Genomic DNA, 21,723 nt, shown 5'->3' on the forward strand with positions numbered 1-21,723 from the left:
GCAATTTATTTTGAATTAATTTTTGTAAAAGGTGTGAGACTTAAGTTAATAATTTTCTGATAGAAGAATCACATATTAACACTAGCAAAAGAGAAATAGGAACTTCCATGCATGAATATGACCTTATAAATAGTAGATAATAAGACAATAGCTTAAGTCTATGTGGCTACTTCTCCTTATAATCACATATTTACCTCGGACAACTTATAGACCCCCAAATTCTGATCTCTAGGTAGGTAAGGGAAACAAAAGGATTCCCTGGTCTATGTAATATGATTGAATCAGAGTTTTACTGGTTCTGTTTTCTCTTCTATGTTTTAGGAATGGACGTGAGGATCAGAAAAAAAGTAAAGAAGCAAAAAAATTCCAAAACTCTATTTCAAATGGAGATTGTCTCATATCTTGAGTTGAGAGTAGCTGTTATTTAATTTCTGAATATAATTTTAAAAATAAGGTTTTATATATAACAATTAAAGATAGGACTTTCACAAAAGCAGAATTGAAGGCAAAGGAATGAAAAGGCCATTTATCAATGAGGTATAAGTAAGATAAAGTAAATAAAAAGAAGGAACAGCAATACTATGTAACATTATACATATAAAATAATAATGAAAATTAAAGCAAATGTCATATTTATCACAATTTATATATATTGGTTGAATTTTTTCATTAATTAAAAAAGGTTGGGGTTAAAAAATCGACTGTGATTTATCAAAAAACACCTTAAAATAAATGATAAACATAGTGGTAATAAAGCAATAGGTCAATATATATGGAAAATAAATTAAATGTGATCAAGAGTAGTATGCAGTCATGCACTGCAAAATGATGTTTCAGGCAACAATAGACCACATATATGACGGTGGTCCCATAAGATTATAAAACCACACTTTTACTGTACCTTTTCTATGTTTAGCTATGTTAGATACACAGATACTTACCATTGTGTTACAATTGCCTATGGTATTCAATACAGTAATATACTGTGCAGATTTGTAGCCCAGGGAGCAATAGGCTATACCGTATAGCCTAGCTGTGTAGTAGGCTATACAATCCAGTTTGTGTGTAAGTACACTTTGTGATCAGACAGTGACGAGCTCCTGTAACAACTCTCAGAATGTATCCCTGTTGTTAAGTGGTGCATGACTGTAATTTAAGGTTTACCTCTAAACAATTTATATGCATATATACAACATTTAAGCTCTATGTTTATTTCTCAAATATGGGCTTATTCTCTATAAGTTACTCAGAATTTTTTTCACTTAAGGTATTTTAGACATATTTTAGGGCATTAGCTCATTATTTTTAGTTGATTGATAATATTTAAAAGTATGGGTGTGTGATAATTTATTCATCAATTTCATCATCGATGGTTCAGGTTTGCAGTTGTGTACATAATCATCCTTGTACTTACATACAGGTACTTTCATTTCTTTAGATTAGCTTAACCAAAGAGGAGTTGCTACATTAAAAAGCCCATGCATTTACAATTGGATAGATAATTCCATATTACTATGCTAAAAATTTTGTGACAATTCCTTTTCCCAATACTAACATATATGAGAGGGCCCATTTCCACCACAAATTCACTGAAAATGGCTTTTACTAATCTTTTTAATACTGAAAAATGGCTCCTCAATTTTAAAAAAAAGTGAGTTTCACTGATTGCTACTTGGATGATTATGTTTTTACATATTCAGCCATTTGATTCATTACTTGAATTGATTGTTCACAGCCTTTGCTCATTTTTTTCTTATTACTATGCTAAATTTTTCTTAATAATACTTATTTAAGTAAAGATATGTGCAATGATCCTTTATTTTATATACTTTACATTTTGTATCTAATCTATTTCTGTTGAATGATTAAAATGCAAAATAATTTTATTTAATGCCACGTATCAAACATTTCTTTTGTCATTACTGGATTTCTTTTCTTACTAAAGAAATAATCAGCTCCATCCATTATAGCAATGCTTTCTAAATAATGAACTCCTAATATTTAATTTATTTTACTTTTTTAACATAATTATATTTAAAATTAGATTACAATTTAGTTTACCATCTATTTTCCAGTTAGATTTTTAAAATTTTTTGTACTGTGTGAAGAAATACAATTTTCTTTCCATAATATTGACTACTTCTTATATACAACCCAAGAATAAAACAATATATTTCCCATAATTTGATATTCTTTCTTCTTCATAACATATATAGTATTTTTATCATTATATATTTTCATCATATATTTCAGGTGTTTATTTTTATTTTATATATTATACACACATATATTTTATATATTCACATATAAAATGATATTATAAGTATACAGCTGCATCTTTTCCTGGTATCAGTTCTATAAATTCCATGGATTTATACCACATTCTTTGGTTAACATAGCTTTAAAATAAATTTTAATATCCCTTACAAGAAGTGCACTTAAACCAGTCCTCATTTTATCAGTTCTTTTTCATACTTTTCCCACATTTACTTTTCATTTGAAGAAAGAGGAGGAAAAGAAAGACAAAAAGGGAGTAGGAGAAGAATTGGAGAGGAAGTAAAAAAAAGGGGGTGGGGGAGGAGAAGGAAGGAAAAACAAATCCTTTGGAATTCTGATATAAATTGCATTAAACTTATCATTTAAGATGATGTACAATTATTTAAAAATATGATATCTGCCAATCTAGGAAACTTGGTTGATCCATTTATTTATTTTATAAGTCCTTCGATAAAATTATAGTTTTCTTAAATTAGAATCTTGATCTTTCCTTCTAGTTCTTTTTATTTGAGCATTTTCTTTTTTTGCTTTTAATGGAAAATATGTGTCTATAGCTACACAGAGATAGTTGTGTCCATGAGCCCTAATTTTATTTTAATTAAAATTCTTTTAGATTTTGGTCTGCTGGGTTTCAGAAGTAAACCGTAATACCATCTGCATATATATTTTTAAAAATTATCTATTTTATAATATTTATATTTTTAAACAATTTTGAACAATTTTGGATGGTAGATGATAACCCTATTTTGACTGCTTTGATGTAAAAAGAAATGTTCTTTATGATGCAAGTTAGCATTTTAAAACTAAGCTTTATAAAATACAGCCTGATTCTTTTTATATGTAATTTAGAATTTTTAAGAATAGTAGTTGAATTTCATCAGACGCTTTTCAGCATCAACTATTATAACATTGAAAAAAAATTCCCATTGGGCCAAATATGATTTTAAAAAATACATAAGGAGCAAGCACTAATGTAACAGCCATCCAGACATCCATCTGTCTATCTGTAGTATATCTCAAACATGATTGAGTTATTAAAATCCTCTTCATTTTTGCTTAGATTGTAATCAGTTCATATGTTAATTTTTAAAGCATATATTAGAACTTCCACTATTGTTAACATTTTAATCAATAAATTCTTTATTTTTATATTTTTCCTGAAGCAATTTTATTTCATTTATTGGGCATATCCAAATGCTTGATTCTTATATGTACTTCATATATTCCTACTGTAGGAAATTTTTTTTTTTAATTCTTGCCACTGAGGTGGCATAAATAAAATTTCAGCCAATATAAATATATTTGCCTATTTAAAGGTTAAACTGGTTAAGTAAAAATGTGTGGTGATGGAAGACAATATTTTATGTGCTCTACATTATGGGTTTTCAATAAAAAATGCAGTAGAAATCAATAATATGGAAATATTAAAAAATGATATCCAATATAAAGAATTTCTGTTTTTCAGCATTGTTTTATGACTTCTCTAATACAGGCATGTTTTGCCTTTTATTTGCAAAAATTCTTTAAGGTTATTGTTATTATGCTGATTTTATGATTGAAGAAACAGAGAAAGCTTAGGAAGCTTCCAAGTATACATGACTGTGCTGAACATGGATATCAAGCCTGCATTGGTCTAGATTCATGTGACTCATGATTTTAGATGAAAGAGGGATATATATTGGTCTTTTGCTCATGCCCCTGTAGGATAAAAATAATAGGTTTTGATTAGGGAAAGTAAACTGTGTCAATGTCCATTAAGTTAGGGAATATTATAAAAATTATTAACTTTATTAAGTACAAAAAAAAATGTAGGTCTCCTCTATTTAGAGTTATCCAATTTAGTATGTTTGCCATGAATTTTTTATAGATATGAAGACTTAAAATAAAAATCCCAGTATACTTAACAATAAAAAATGAAGAAAAATCACTTAATAAATTATGCAAATAAGATATAAATATTTTTTCTTTGTTTAGCAAGTTTTGGGCTTCGTATGACTCACATAATTTTTAAGCCTGCTTTTTTATTTGTAGTTCTGTAATTTAAATACTTTTTTGAAAGTTGTTGTTGATTAAACTATAAATAAATTGATGTTTGGTCAAGCAAGAGTATTGTTGCTTTATTCAAGAGTGCTTTTCAAACTAAATATCCACATATCTTTATTAAATTTACATTTTCGCTCAGTATTACATGACTATTTCCAAGTATAAGTAGATTGCATTTATAGTTCCTATTAAGAAGCTCATTCTGAAATGAGGAAATTATATTTACTAATCTCAGTGTATTGGTTTATATAAAAAATATTCTGATATGAATTAGGTAGTTTCTGAAGAAATTACTTCATGTTGACAAAATGAATTAAACCTCTAGTAATATTTATATGTATATATATTTCTTACATGAAATTTTAGACTAGCTAAGTGTGTATAAATATAGCTCAATTTAACTCCTAAACCTGTATATAAACTTCTGATTTTTACATAAATTAGTTTGCAATGAAAATCCCTGAGCAAAATTTTTAAAATTAGTGATTTTCTTCATCTACTTGATTGAAAAGATTTTCATCCACACCATATCAACAATGTTATCATGAATTCTCTTCTATCTGCATAGTATATTTTAAAATGCTATCACATACTATTTCATTATAATGTTCCTTTTACAAATGACTAAATAGGCATTGAGAGAGTTGGAGTGAGTCTCCTAAAATCACATAGTCAGTTACAGGTTGTAATAAAAAATCTGCCTCTTGAGCAATCCCGCCTGATACAGGCATTTTATATTTTATAGGCTTACATGCTGTTAAAGTTCTTCCATTTCTTACACAAATGGTAGTAGAAAATATGGCCACTTAAAGAAGTAGATGTAAGAAAAGTTACAAGCAAAACCTCTAAGAATCATATATATTTTCCTACACATTTTGATTTAACATTGAAAGACACATTTTTTTAAATCTTTTTAAGCCCTAACTAATGCAATCATTTATATTACTTACCAATCAGAAAAATTGCTTATTACAGGATACATATACACTTATTAGTGAGGTGAAAATGTTAGTGAAAAAGAGCTGAGTAGATATATTTGGTCTGTTTAGAAATTTTAGAGACAGCTTTGAAGAAATCTATTTGTATATTGTATTTAGATAGGGTTTATGTTACATCTTAAACATTAGTTTGGAAAATGTTGTGCTTCAACTTCCTTCTCTCTAGTTGTGATAGATATTGCTGATCAATTGCAGTTTTCTTTCCTATTGAACTCATTCATAGGCTTAGGTGGTTTCAATTCAGATCTCTAAGAAGTTCATTTCTACTAATCAGTTGGTATTGACAAATTAAACACATTTTTTATTCCTCTTATTAAGCCTCAGACATTATGTATGTAACTGGTAAAACCCACATAATTTCAAGAAGCAAAATGTGTAAGATACCTGACACTTTCCTGCTGATTTGTGCCTAGCAGTGGGCTAGGAATTTGCCATTGACTGTTTTTTTAATCTATTTAATCCTAGGAAGGTGTTCAGATTTTACAAATGGGGAATCAAATCTCAGAAATTGAATATTTTCTTCCTTAGAGCAGAGCAGTAAGTGTTAGAGATGCATTAGAATTTTCTGGATGGAAGGGGCTACATATCCATTGTACAATCCCTGCCTCAAATAATTCATTTGCGATCTTCTGACAAATTATTATAATCATGTATGTATTAAATCAAATTAAATAAAGTCTATAAAAAACAGCATCCATCATGTGCCAGGTTATAAGATTTTTTTCTGATTTATTTTTGTTTTCTTTCATAGGTTTAGAGAACTTCTTATGTATAATAATCTTGGATGCTTTTGGTGTGTTTTCTTTTGTGTTTCAGATAGCCTTTCTAAAAATGGTGGCTTTTTAGATTTTGAAGTTGGAGATTAAAAAGGCCACTAACTTTAAGAATTAGTAGAATAGATCTAATTTAATTAAACTGGGAGAAATTGTTCCTTTCAAAAGAAGTGAAAAAGTTGTGATTTCTTACAATACCATAGGGTAAATAGGAAGATTAAATAAAAAACTCACAAAAGTTTATAACCGTAAGAGTGTTGCTCTTAATTTATATTTTGCCTCTAACATTTGTTGCTTCCGTTGCACTTTCATGAAGACTGCAATAATGTGATCAGAGAGTTTTGTAATATTGACAAGAGGCAATGTGAAAGTCATGAATATAAAAAGACTGCTTTGGGACAAAGTTAAAGAGAAATTGATGGCTTTAATAATGTCAGAGACAAAAGGCATTGGACAAGCTCAGTAGCATTTAAAATATTTATTAAATCTGGCCTGTAATTTTTCATAGGAAAGTTGCTTTAATGACAAAGAAAGTCATAATGCAAACAGAACAGTGCAGCTGCCGCTGTGAGTCAGCAGTGCTTCAGAGACATTTATATTCCTACCCTCAAGCTTTCTTAGAACCTTTTCTAACAGTTGCAGCTGTGTGAATAATTTGTGGAAGAGCAGTGATGGAATTCTTCAAGAGAAAACAAGATAATAGCAAAAGGGAAAAATAGCCAGTGCTTAGTTGTTTACTTACCAGTGACCTGACTATTCACCTTAAATTCATTTTAGTTTACAGTTAGAATGAAGCCACTGTACTGGGTCAGTGATCTCTGTCTCCTGACTGCAATTGGGCTTCCAACGCAGCCAGGTTATGCCATACCCATACTTTCTGGCAATAATACAGGAACTTCTAAAGAAAGATCACAGTATAAAAGTATGAAAGATGAGAAAAAAGCAGGGCTATTCTTATAGAGTTCTTTTTACACTTTAGATTACATGTAATATTAGATTAGAAGAATTATTACATTAAATGGATTCTTTTAGATCCTTCCTAATATTGAGAGAAGCACTGATTATCTATTCTAATACAATATAATGAAGTTATTATGGGCCTTTGAAAAATATAGCTATCTACCACTACAGTTTTGTGTGTATTATCATTATAAAATGCATTATGGTTTGGGGTTGATAAATGTTTACAAGAATTCCATTTGGACGTCAAAATTTCCACAAAGAAAGAACTAAACAAATGTAATTATACCAATTATAATGTTTTCTTTATCTATTTTTGATTTCTATGTTTGTTTAAAGTACCAGAACCCCAACTCCATTTTTAAATTTCTATAATTTGTTAAAATGTATTAGTCTAAAGTGTTCTTAGAACAACTTTCCATCCATATATAGTATCCGATTATTCACATTTTATGCTCTAAGAACTGTAAGATAAACTAAATAAAATTTTATTATATATGCTTAATATATTGACATGCTGATATCATTTATTTTAACAGAGCAACATAAACAGTTCAGTTTCCTTGAGAAGTTACACATATTTGAGATGAATTATTAATACTACAAAATACTATAAAAACACTAATTTATTTGACCTTAACATTTTACAATAGAATTTTTCTGGGATCTCTAATATACCTTATGTATTACTCCTAAAAATCTAATCCATAGCTTAAATGTGATACCAAGTAGTTGAATTTCAGTAGATATTTTTATGGAAACATTTATTTTGTGATCAGGACCTGTGAGACAACTTCGGGACAGCGATAGCCGGCACTCATAGTCCCCACTGTAGATTGTACTGTGCATTGGAGACGAATCCGTTTTGCTCTTGTGTGATGAGGAAAGCTTTAAAGCCCTGAAAGCTTGTTTTACTTTACAGGCAGCTTTACTTGTAATGTAAATATCAGAATAGGTAACATATGCATATATGTTTTCATTACATTATTTTTAAATGTTCACAATTTTATTTTGATAAATGAAAAATTAGAAAAGTCATATCACGGCTGTTGGCTAAAGTTGCTGTGCACATTCGTCTGTGGCTGTCGACTACAGTCAACGCTGGTCCTGAAGTAGTTAAGCTAGGAATGCAATTGTTTTCAGTGGTCTGTTTGGGTAATTTCAACTTGAACTCAGCACTCACTGGACATGTTAATACGGGGTCCCCAACCCTTGGCCACAGAGTGGTACCAGTCCGTTGCCTGTTAGGTGCTAGGCTGCACAGCAGGAGGTGAGCAGCAGGGCCAGTGAGGGAAGCTTCCTCTGTACTTACAGCCACTCCCTATAGCTCCAGTCACCACCTGAGCTCGGCCAGCTGTCGGATAAACGGCAGCATTAGATTCTGCATCATGGTGAGTTGTATAATGATTGCATTATATATTACAGTGTAATAATAATAGAAATAAAATGCCCAACGAATGTAAGGCTTCTGAATAATCCTGAAACCACCCCGCCCCTTCCTCTGCCACGGAAAAATTGTTTTCCATGAAACAGGTTCCTGGTGCCAAAAAGGATGGGGACCACCCTGTTAATATGAAAAGGAAAGCAAGTGAAAGATGGAAAGAGAAAGACACCAGCACAATCGACTGAACTCTGAAGTTGCTCAGTGAATATCTGTATATTGTTATTTTAAAACTCAAAGGCCATGTGGTGCCTGTTTTTCTATTCTTGTGATACTTCACTTAAAGAATGGGCTCCTGCTCCATCCAGGATAATTGGTACTAATTGATCAACACTTATGTGCACATATAGAGGTAACATTCACACGGTGTCGGACAGGTGAGAGGGAGGAGGAGGGGATGGGTACATTGATACCTAACGGGTGCGTGGGGTACCATCTAGGGGATGGGCACGCTTGTGGCTCTGATTCGGCAGTTCAAAGGCAATTTATGTGACCAAAGTGTTTGTACCCCAGTAATAGTCTGCGGGGGGAAAAAAAACCCTCAAAGGACAGGTGTGGTGATTCACACCTATAAAGTCCAGCACTTTGCCAGGCCCAGGCAGGAGGATTGCTTGAGGCCAGGAGTTTGAGACCAGCCTGAGCAACTTAGGGAGACCCTGTCTCTACAAAAAAGTTAAAAAATTAGCCAGGTGTGGTGGTGTGTAGCTATAGTCCCAGCACTTTGGGAAGCAGAGGCAGGAATATTGCTTGAACCCAGGAGTTTGAGGATGCTGTGAGCTATGATGAGGCCTCTGCACTTTACCTGGGGAAACAGAACCAGAGTGAGATCATGTAAAAAAAATAAATAAATAAAACACCAAAAAACCCATTCAAAATAAACCAATAAAATTTTTATTCATAATTAAATTTATATATTTACATTCTTTTGTATCCCTTTCCATTTTAAGTAATGGGAACTTATTAGAATATATTTTTGGAATAAATTATAAAAATATATAATCTCAACTATTCAACAACTAGTCTATACATAGACATAGTATTATATTATTTGGAATTGATATTATTGGATTTTATTTGATAATACATCAAATAAACCAACCAATTTAAACTATTTAAGTTGAAGGCAATTCCTCATTTTAGTGAGACATCAAATATCATCAGGAAATATTCAGTGCATAGAAACTTACCTTTAAATATCAACTTTTGCATAAAATATCAGGTGCCTATTTAAAGCTTTTCATGGTAAATTGAGTTCTAAATCCAATGTGAAAACCTTTGGTGGTCTTCATCAGTTTCTTTTTTCATGCATTGCCAATAGAAAGGAAAAGACAAGTTCATAGAGTGCACTTCCTAACTAAAAATGACTGTAACAAATGGTTTGAAATGTTCTCTAAAGGATTATTGACTTTTTAATTCAGGCTGCCATCAATCCTCATTTATATTTCATAATATGTATCCTGGGAAAAGTAACCTACTTTTAAATGTGTAGCTTGTCACTGAGGTTAAATAGTTGTTATGCCAATCACTTATCTTTCAATTCTGTCAGTTAAGAGATACTTTTCAGATACTTTTCAGAATACCACTTAACACTGATAAACAAAGTGAGACACATATTACATAAGGGTATTATTTTTTTACGTAAAATACATATTATCTATTTGAGTATTAAAGTTTCACATGACAAAAATTATTATTCACTGATTTTCTTTCTGTCCATTCATAATTAAATCACTAAAGTAGAAACATCTAGGAAGGTGGTGGGGGGACGGACATCTTATTTGGAAAGTTTACCTTTGGGGAGCTATCAGTAATGGTATAGGTGGCCCATACAATCTCTACATTTTTTATATGAATAATATAGAATCTATTATTCTCATTGAGGTAACTAATTCTCAAACACATGTAGATTGTCTCAATCTTTTGCTACTGCAAAAAATGTTGCAAGAAGCATTGATCTTTACTTTGACTACAAATATTTTAGCAAGATAAACTTTCTTTTATTAAATATTTATTGAGAATTGTTATCTATTCCAGTTATCTGTATGTCTTTTTTTTTTAAAGCTCATCTTCTAACTCCCCAGTTGTTAAAAGATTAAAGATTAGGTTTGAATATTTTAGAGAATCTTTTGTACTCCACCTCATATAGTGATGTGAGTTTTCCACCAGTACATTAACATATCTCTTTTAAAAAGTTATTTGTTTTAACCACTTATAAAATAAAATGTTACAAAAACTACTCAGCTCTCTGTATATCAGGAGAGCCTAAACATGTGCTTTATGTCTCCAGAAAAGCAGGCAAAGAATTAATGTAATAACTATTTTCAAAGTGTATTTTAATGTTAAAAAGAACTATTTATAGTCATCAAGGGAAAAAAATTCAAACCTGGTTTGACTCTGTGGTTGTGCATGGTTTTGTGTACTGTGTTTCTTTTGAATTATATTTGGAAGAGAGAAAAATGGTGCAGCAGATTTCTTCTATTGCTTAGAGCTTTAAAAGTTCTATTATTTTTCTCCTTCTAAGAATATTCAAGGCAATATACAAGGTTGAGTCTCAGCTGTAGGCTCAAAAAGTTATTTGGCCTTTTTGAAGAGTTTCGCCCTTTTTTTGTCTCTGTGTAGTTGATGTGAGCCTAGTTTAATATCTCTAGAGTGCAGCCTAAAAAGGGAGCCAAGGGGCGAGTAGGGTGATAGATATATCTATATCCTGACCTGGTGGCTTCAACTAGTCTCTAGGTTTGCATGCCTTTTATATTTTCAGTAGATCTGGAAGATTGACACTTATTCAATAGTCAATCAAATTTATGTCTATAATCAATCCTCCAGACACTGAAAAGAAGAGAGGTGAAATTATCTTTGGGCCGGATTTGAATCACCAAAGCAAGTCTCAGATTAGATGCTGACGTTACATCTTTGATTGGCATTCTGGTGACTGAAAATGAGAAATGTATCAGGTAGTTTATAGTATATACATTAAACAAGGAGCAGGATGGTCCAGGTGTTTAAAACTTGTATGTCCATTGTCTTTTGATAGATAAGATACCTACTACAGAAACTTCTTTGAGAACTGGAGTACTTTTCTTTCTTTACCAAGTCATATTCTTACTAAGGCAAATGCAGGGTACGTTTTCATGATCATTCTCTTAATAAATACAAATGCTAAAGTACAAGAGTGAAAAATGGATAGATGTGATAAGCCTGTAATACATTTCCTGGACCACTTCTCCATACTCTACTTCAGTCATCCAGATATGTATGTGGACACAAGGACTAAATGAAAATGACTTTTAGCAAGGAGCCAATTATTTATGATATATATATCTATCTCATATCATGTATTGCTTTACAATATATGAAGCTTTTTCACTTTTATAATTTCATTTGATTTTCAAACCTTAAAATATGATAAAATATCGATTTTACGTATAAGAAAGTGAAAGTTTATAAAGGTTTAAAAATGGGCTCAAAATCTTGTAACTATTGAGTAGCAGAATGAAGATTTAAACTCAGCATTTATCTTAATCTACATAAGATTGTGGTCATTGAAGGACCACAAATATGAATGTTTTCATTATCATAGAAGTTTCAAAATCTAAGGTCTAGAATTCACCTGAGAAAGACTTTCAAAAAAACAAATATGCATCTTAAATATGAAGTATATAAAATGACCACACTCTACAATGTAGAAAATTGAGCTATCTAAAATAAATTGCTTTCAGAGTGAATATTTAATATTTATATTAGAGATAGTATATTAGTTTTTCTTGAAAAGGACAGTGTGCTTTTAGATATTGGAATTAAAATGTCTAAACCATTTCCCCTAATATACTCAAATTCTCATCTAACTTCAAAAATTCAAGTTGCATGATTGTTTGAAAATGGTATAATTAGTAGTCCATCATTGCATAATTCTTGGATCATTTCCCACAAAGGATAGTACATTATAATGGCATTTATAATGGTCTTGGAATGTCTGGCACTAGTAAATAATCAATATATGTATGTTTGTTGAACGAATGAAGGATTTCTCTCACAGCACTCTTGGTGGCAAATTGAGTTATTGACTCTCAGTACAATTGCATGTGATATATATCTACCTATGATACAACTCAAGTTCAAGAAGCATAAACTCATTGAAATAATATACTCAGCATTTTACATCTGTTGTAAATGCCTCCCCCACAAGCACATTCAATAATGTGCCTGTCATACTCCCTAGAATGCTGCTAAATCCATTTCAAACAGTTTCCCTTAAAGCATTCTGTGTTGATTAACTCCTTTTTTTCTGTAGCCATCACACCTTTATCAACTCTATTGCAGGACACAGTGTGTTATGTTACAGTTATTTGTTGTGTTGTTTCTGTTATTGAACAGAACATACTTTAAGACTGCAGACCACATCCTGTCCATCTGTATCAACCTACTATTTTAGAGATTATCACAGATATTGGGTAATCAATATATGACTATTAAATAAAACAAAAGTGAGCATTTCAGTAAGACACACAATATTTACATGGTTTTTACAAAAATTGATTTAACTGTTCCTGAGGTTAATGCAAATGAACAAAGAACTTCTGATGGCTAAAATTAATGTAATGATAACTAGAAGAAATAATAACTAAAGGTGCCACAAACATGGTTTATTACTCTATTAATTTAGTTCTTATTTAATTTTTCTAAATATTACTTTTCAATAATATTTAGAGTTTTTGTACCATTTCTTAAATATATTCATAGATACTTAATATATTGATTGCATTATTAAATGACATTACTTAAAATATTTTCAATATTTGTTACAGCTATTTACAAATATATTAATTTATATCATGTAAACTTAACCAAATTCACTTATAAACTCTTATATTTTAATTTGCTCAATCATGCCATTTACAAAGGCTTAAAATAATTTTTACCATAATAAGGAAATATACCCTCTTTTTTGTTTGTTAAAAGTAAATGATTTTTCTGCAACTATTGAGAGGATTGCACATTTTTTCTTTAATCTGTTTATGTGGTAAATTATATTGAGTGATTTTTGAATGTCTATAATAAATCCAGTATGTCATAGTATATTACCATCATAATTTTCTGATAAATTTGGTTTAATAATATTTTGTTTGGGACTTTTTCACCTATCTTCACAAGTAAAATTGGCCAGTAATTATTCTTTCTTAAAATATCCTTGTCAGATTTTAGTATTAAGCTTATGTATCTTCTCAAAAAGAGTTGGGAATTTCATTAGTTATCTATGTATGCTGCATAATAAATAACTTAAAAACTTAGTGGCTTAAAACAATGAGCATTTATTTTCTTATGATATAATACTAGGAAAATAGAGGTATGAGATAAAAATAGAGAATGAGATAATGAAATGATTTTATAACAACTTAGCTAGGTCCTGGTATGAGGTCCTTTATAAGCCTGCATTCAACATGTTGATCAGAGACATAATAATCTGAAAGCTTGATTGAGGCTGGTGGATCTGTTTCCAAGATGAGTGACTCACATGGCTATTGGCAGGAGGCCTTAGTTCTTCACTGGCTGTTGTCATGGGGTCTCTCTCTGTTGTTTGACATGTAAGCATCTCCATAAAGCTGATGGAGTACCTTTATAACATGGCAGCTTACTTTTTTCAAAAGCAAGAGAGCAAGGAGGATACTGCAATTACTTTCATGACCCAATCTTGGATATTTTGCCCCATCACTTTGTCATACTCTGTTCATTAACAGTGAGTCATTAAATCCAGTCCATAGCTAAGGTGACGAGGTTCACTCCACCAGAAGATAGGAGTGTCAACAAATTGGTAGAGATATTTTAACACTATGAAAGAATACCTTCCCCCTAAGCCCCACCTGTGTTGTGTTCTGTTCTCTAGAATGGTTTATGATTTGTGTTATTTCTTCTTTATTTTTGGAAAATTATGAAGTTTTCATTGGTTAAAAGTTGTTTTTTTAAAATTTATCTCAGCATAATAAGGGGGTACAAATGTTAAGGTTACATACATTGCTATTGCCTTCCCTCCCCCCCTCGAGTCAGAGCTTCAAGCATGTCCATGCCCCCGACAATGCACAATGCACTTATAATGTATATATATAAACCCATCCCCTCCTCCCCACCTGCCTGACAACTGATAAATTTTTTTATAACATTTTGGTTAGATTTTATAATTTTGCCTTTACTTAGCAAAGGTTAGAGGTATGCCCTTCCCCTCCACACTGTTCACCGCGTCTCTCAGATGTGGGTCTATCCCCCCAACCCCCCGTATCTCTGGTGAACACCACGCTTCTTTGAGCACCATATTGATAATCAGTCAGTACCAATGTGATTGATGGTGAGTACATATGGAACCCATTTTTCTGATCTTGTGCCACTTTGCTTTGGATAATGGGCTTAAGCTCAATCCAGGATAATATAAACGGTGGTAGCTTGCTGTCATTTCTTAGAATTGAGTAATATTCCATTGTAAACATATACCAAATTTTAATTATCCAGTCATGAATTGCCCGTCACTTGGGTTGTTTCCACGTCCTTGCAATAGTGAATTGGGCTGCCAAAATCATTCGGGTGCAGATGTCTTTATAATAGAATATCTTATGCTCTTTGGGGTAGATGCCTAATAATGCTATTGCTGGGTCTAATGGCATTTCTATTTTTAGCTATTTGAGGTATCTCCAAATTCTTTTCCACAAAGATTGCACCAATTTGCGGTCCCACCAGCAGTGTAAGAGTGATCCTGTTTCTCCACATCCTCGACAGCATTTATTGCTTTGAGATTTCTTGATACAGGCCAGTCTCACTGGGGTTAGATAATATCTCCTTGTAGTTTTGATTTGCATTTCTCTAATGATTAGAGATGTTGAGCATTTTTTTTATGTTCATCGGCCATTCTTCTGGTTAAAAGTTTTTACTAGGCATCAAATTACTTGAAGATTATAACACAGATTTTGTGTTTGTTTTTGTGTAAGTTCGGGTACACATTTGTGTTTCTAGAAATGTATTCATTGAATTTATGGTTATGTATTGACATGAAGTTGCTTACAATCTTTTCTTTTTACTTTTCACCATTCTGTACATTTAACTTGCAGCCTGACTTTCTTTATGTCCCATTTTGTTTTCTAGGATTGCTTTTTTATTATTCTTCTCTTTTTCTTTGGTAAACAGTTTAACTATAATGTGCTTATGCAACTTTAAAAAAAAAAGTTTATCTTTGGGCTTTTGGAATCACTGGTTTATGCCTTACACAGATCTAAGAATATCACAGCAGTTATCATTTCAAATATTGCTTCCTTCTTTGACTACAGATAAATACAAAATAAGATTTTCTTAATCTATACTGTATTCGCTTACTATCTCATCTGTATTTCCTATTTTTTGTATCTGTGTGCTTTATTATGAATATTATTTTTCCTGATTTGACTATTAGCTAGTTTTTTTTTTTTTTCCTTTAGCTTCATCTAATCTGAAGTTAAATACAGAGATTGAATGCACAATTTCTGAGATTGGCTTTTTAAAAAATTTACTAGCACTTTTGATTGATTTAGCTGCAACAGTATGTTTTTTTATTTTATTTTGTTTTGAGATAATGTCTTGCTCTGTCACTCAGGCACTGGAGTGACATTATTTATTTTTATAGCTTCCCAACTTTTTGATATTTTTTATATTCAACTACTCACTCCTTAAACATAGGAAGCATGGATGAGTGTACGATAATTTCACTCACTAAAATTTTATGGTTTTATTTCACTTGACTGTTGTTTTTTATTGGTTACATCTGTATTTTCTTGAAGGGAGCCTTGATGTATTTTGTTGTATGCTGCCAACTTTATTTTATAAACTACTTTAAAATATTTCGAAATATAAAGATAGTACATTCTTCCAGAGAGGAATTTCATCTACTTTTGCAAGGCACTTAAGACTACCAGAAGGCCAGCAGTGAGTCTTTGGGCAATTTTTTGGTCATTTCAATGTAATGCGTCCTGTGACCCACTCCAGAGATAGTTACTATGCTGGGCTCTCCAGCCTAAATTATTGTGAAAACATAATACTAAGCCCATTTGCCTTCAATTCAGGTCACCTACCAGAATCAGTTGATATTGGTATGTGTTTGTAAGCCATAAATAAATAAGTAAGTAATTTCAGGCTTCCCAGAAGTTTGGGGGTTGGGTAGGGTGGAAGAGGTGAATCAGTGTATCTGATCCAATGCAGTAACACAGCTAGATATTAAGGAAACACACATTGAATAAAGTAGTGAATAAAAAAAAAATTCTCAAAATTTTGAATTAATTTTTAAATTGCACACACACACACACACACACACACACACACATAGAACCTTTGATTGGTAATCAACTCTGACTTTCAGAATCTTTACCTGGTTTAGGAAATAGTCTTGGTTCAGGAGCAGCTCTAGCTCACTTCCATGAGCCTTAAAGTTCCTTCTATTATACTCATTCTGCCATTCTTCATTATATTAACCTAGTAAAGGTTACTTATGCCTTCTAAAAATGTTTTTTGTAAATTTTTCCAGGATTTTAATTCTCTTCAGGAAGATAATTGATCGGAATCAATCAGAATCACTTTTCCAACATTACTGGAAGCAGAAAGTTCTCAATTGATACAGATTTCACTTTTAGTTATTGGTCTTTTAGTTTTGTCTAAATATGAGATAATTTTTCTTTTTATCACTAATTAATTCAGACAGTGGGTTTTTTTTTTTTAGAGAAAAAGTACTTTAGAGAAAAGTAATAAGAATGTAATTATTAAACCAGGAAATGTAACATTAACAGAATCCCATTATAGAGGACACGATCCATATTCATACTTTATCAATTTTCCCAGTACTTGCTTTATAACTTTCTTTTCCTTGTTCAAGATCCAATCTTGATTTACACATAACATTTTGTTATCATCACTCTTTAGTCTCTTTTAATCTACTCTTGAATCTTTCTTTAGCTTATCTTTGTCTTTTTTTTTATTAAGATGAATTTCATGTACCATTTAACCATTTTATAAAGCACAATTCAGTGGCTCATAGTATAACACATTCACAATGTTATACAACCATTACCACTATCTAATCCTAGAACATTTTCATCACCCCCAAAATAAACCTTGTATCCATTAACCAGTCTTTCCCCATTTCTCCTTTCCCTCAGTCTGTAGCAACCACTAATCTGCTTTCCATCTCAATGGGTTTTCCCATTTGGGACATGTAATGTAAACGGACTCATATAATATGTGGCCTTTTGAGTCAGACTTCTTTCACTCAGCATAATACCTACAATATTCATGTTGTAGCATGTAATACTACTTAATTCTTTTTTATTGTATGGCTGTATCATTTTACATTCCCACCAGCAATGTGCAGGAATTCCAATTTCCCCTCATCGTCAACCACACATATTATTTTCTACTTTTTTGTTTGCTTTAATACTTATCTTAGTGGATGTGAAGTTGTATCACATAGTAGTTTTGATTTGAATTTTTCTTTGTTTTTTTTGTTTGTTTGTTTGTTTTTACTTTTTTTATATCTTGGATATCTTATCATGTGCTTATTGGCCATTTGCATGTGTTTGTTGAAGAAATAACTACTCAAATTTTTTGTCCCAATTTTAATTAAAAGTTGTTTGCTTTTCAGTTGCTAATTTATAATGGTTCTCTATATATTTAGATACTAGTCTTATATCAGATATAACTAGCAATGTTTTCCTAATCTGTGAATTGTATTTACATTTTCTCAATAGTGTCTTTTGATGCACCAAAAAAATAATTTTGATGAATTTTAATTTATTTATATTGTTGCTTGTGCTTTGGGGATCATATCTAAGATACTGCTGTCAATTCCAAGGTCAGAAATATTTATGCTATGTTTTCTTCTAAGAGTTTTATTGCTTTAGCTCCTCATTTAGGTCTTTGATTCATTTTAAATTTAATTTTATGTTTGGTGTAAGGTAGGAGACCAGGTTTATTTTCTTGCATATGGATATCTAATCATCCCAGACTTACTTGAAAAATCTATTTCGTGGCACTTTATGAAGAAACAATTGATCACAGACGTATGTCTTTATTTCTACATGCTCAACTCTATTCCATCCTTGTGTCAGTGTTATACCGTTTTGATTACTGTGGCTTCATTGAATAATTGAAATCAGCAGATAGGAATCCCTCATCTTTCTTCTTCTTTTTCAATAATATTTTGGCTATTTAGAGCCTCTTGTAATTTCATATCAATCTGAAGATCAAATATTTCATTTCTGCCAAAAAAATGCAGTTAGAATTTTGATGAGAAGTATATTGTACCTGTAAATAAATTTGGGGATATTGTCATCTTACCAATAATTCTTAACTTCTTACCATTCAATTCTTTCAATCCATGAACACAAGATGGCTTTTTATTTATTTAGGTTTTCTTTAAATCCTTTCAACAACTTTTATAGCGTCCAGTGTGAAAATCTTGCACCTCTTTGGTTAAATTCCTAAATATTTTATTTTTGGATGCTATTATAATTGGAATTATTATCTTAATTTCTCAACATAGTATAGTAGAGGAAAGCTTTCCTTTCTGTCTCATTATATGTTCATTTATTCATTTATATAACTGAATGCACTGAGTTTTATTTAACTCCTTATAGTTTCTTATAATTGGTAATTATTTCAGAACTCAAATAGTCCCATATTTGGCAGGTATTAGCCTTTTTGTATTGGTTTCTGTGTCCTTTTGGCATGTGTCAGCATTCCTTGAGGACCTTCTTTAATTTCTGAAACAAGATATCTCAGGTTCATCTTGTAATTTCCTTAGCACAGTTCCAGAATAGCCTTTATCCAAGTAACATGGGTATATTTTAGTGGAAAATATAATAGTATATGGAAACTAAGATCTGTAAAAACATTTAACATCATTAAAAAAAGTATAATTTATGATTTCTCATATTGTAATTTTTGTTTCCTTTGAAAAATTGAAGGTGAATATGATATGAATTACTAATTCACTTTTTTTTTTTTTTTTTTTTAGTTCCTCCAGTCATCCGGGTGTATCCTGAGAGTCAGGCGAGAGAGCCTGGGGTGACTGCAAGTCTCAGGTGCCATGCAGAGGGCATACCAAACCCTCAGCTGGGCTGGCTGAAGAATGGAATCGATATTACACCAAAGCTGTCCAAACAACTCACACTGCAAGGTGCCTTTTACTTGCATTTTTTTTTCTTTTAAATGACCAGGTAGAAAATTTATAATACATCTTATATTATTTGGAAAAAAAGAAAATGAGTCTTGGTGGCAACAGAATGTCATGAATACGAAAAAATATGGTCATATCTAAGAGATTACATTTGAAAGAGTCCTTTAATAATTTTAATGTTTTAAATAATAGTCTTGTCACAGTGATTAATTATGTCATTATTTTGGTGATAAGTAAAATATTAAATTATGTATCTTTTAAATACTTGTCCTATGAATTATAGCAGATACACTGAACAGAATAATTGGATCTCTTCAAAGAAATACATTTCTTAAGTTACATTTTAAATGTTTAAATAGCACATGAAAATATGTATTATAAAGTCTTTCAATAATACAGAAATTTTTAGTCATTGTTTTCCAGCATATTTTGTAAATGAAGAGAAAATATCAAAAAGTTACTAAATATGTTTCACACTTACATTATATTGAAGTTAAATTATTGTATTCTAATATATGAAATATTCTACATATTTTAATATCTAATGTGTAGACATGATTAATCAATTATTATATAGATTATAGCAATCATAAATAAGTAGAAAACAAAAAACAAAAACACAATTTTGTATGGTCAAATAATTTGAATAGTGCAAAAGCAGTTACATATGATATGTTGATTATAACAGCAGTAAAAAAGATGCACAAATATTTTTTCCATTGTTAGGAATTATACACAAGTCATTTTACTGGAGTTTCTCTTGCATGGGCATTATATTCCTTATTCCATGCCTTTAAATTTCCTCAGTTTATCCTTCTAGAAATGGACATGTTTTCATTTTTTATTACTTCCCTAAGCATAGAATTCTATTATTATTCCACTTTAATATTGAATATGTTTAATCATTACAAATTTTTAAATAAAACTTTGTAAAGCTTTATTTAAAATAGATTTTAAATAAAGCTATTTAAAATTTTTAATTATTTTTGCAAGTCAATATGACAAACCTCTAAAAGTATTCTTGAACTTTAAAAACTTGAGTCCTAGAAATCAGTAAATTACTATAAGTAGGATTGACAAATTTATAAACTTATATCTAATAATTACATCTTGGTGTCCATAATCTAAGATAAAAAGATGATATGTTCAAGAGAACTTAAATGAAGAAAAGTCTAAATGCTCCTTATTTTAGTATCTCTTGCCCATTCAATTGAAGCAAACCATATTATACAAGCATACCATACATATTTTTGCTTCCAGAATTATACAAGAAAACAAATTTGGGGAATTGTACACTTCAAACTCTACACTGAAAGAGTGGAGGCCCTTGCACAATAGTTATTGTTAATTTTAAAGACAGGAGAAAATCAGTAAAGTTTTGAGGGGATATGACAAAAAACAAAAGGAGAGTTGAAAAGAACAACTTAAGAGATAAATCTGAGCACAAAGGATTACAAAATTCTATGTGGCTTAATACATAGTTATGTATTACCAAACACTGCAGTTACTTAATCATCCATTTATTGATCAGATGTTTCCTTAGCATTTGGGTGTGTAGTTCAACTCTAGGCACTAATTCAATATCTATAGCAACAGATGGCATAATGCATGAGTGAGAAGTAGTAAAATCCTGAGAAAGCACAAATATTTTATTAGCAGGCAAATGAAGATAAATAATACAGGAGATTAAAAGTCACCAAAGAGACAGGAGTCCAAAGGATACTGCAGAAGAAAAGAAAAAGTTAAACATATGGAAAGAGTTCCATAATTGGAGGTGTACAGAAAGGTCAAGGAAGGCCATCATATGTGTATACATGTCAGGTGATTAGCTTGTCCTCATGACATTTAAAAACAATATAAGTAGCAATCAGTCTTCAGTAAGTTTAGAAATGAACAAAAAGGCAAAAAGCATATAAATCGCTTTCCAGATTTTGAAAAAAAAAAAAAAAAAAGAAGATGGTATCTCCTGGTGGGAAAGCTTAGGACTAATGAAGATATTTCTCTCTTCTTGAACAATTTATCAGTCTGAGGAAGAACCAGTAGAGAGAAAGGAAA

The 21,723-nt window shown here is 31.0% G+C and overlaps 1 protein-coding gene across 4 annotated transcripts in view; it reads left to right on the forward strand.

Moving 5' to 3' along the window:
* The window catches only part of FSTL5 (follistatin like 5), a 696,991-nt gene that overhangs the window by 543,586 nt on the left and 131,682 nt on the right, over positions 1–21,723 (forward strand). For all 4 annotated transcript variants that reach the window (XM_012735602.3, XM_012735603.3, XM_012735600.3 and 1 more), the window contains exon 9: positions 19,507–19,668. In XM_012735602.3, coding sequence (XP_012591056.1) covers positions 19,507–19,668 — 162 coding nt within the window. The remainder of the gene's footprint in view (positions 1–19,506; positions 19,669–21,723) is intronic.

The sequence above is a fragment of the Microcebus murinus genome, chromosome 15, assembly GCF_040939455.1.
Source record: "Microcebus murinus isolate Inina chromosome 15, M.murinus_Inina_mat1.0, whole genome shotgun sequence".
Classification (NCBI taxonomy): Eukaryota; Metazoa; Chordata; class Mammalia; order Primates; family Cheirogaleidae; genus Microcebus; species Microcebus murinus.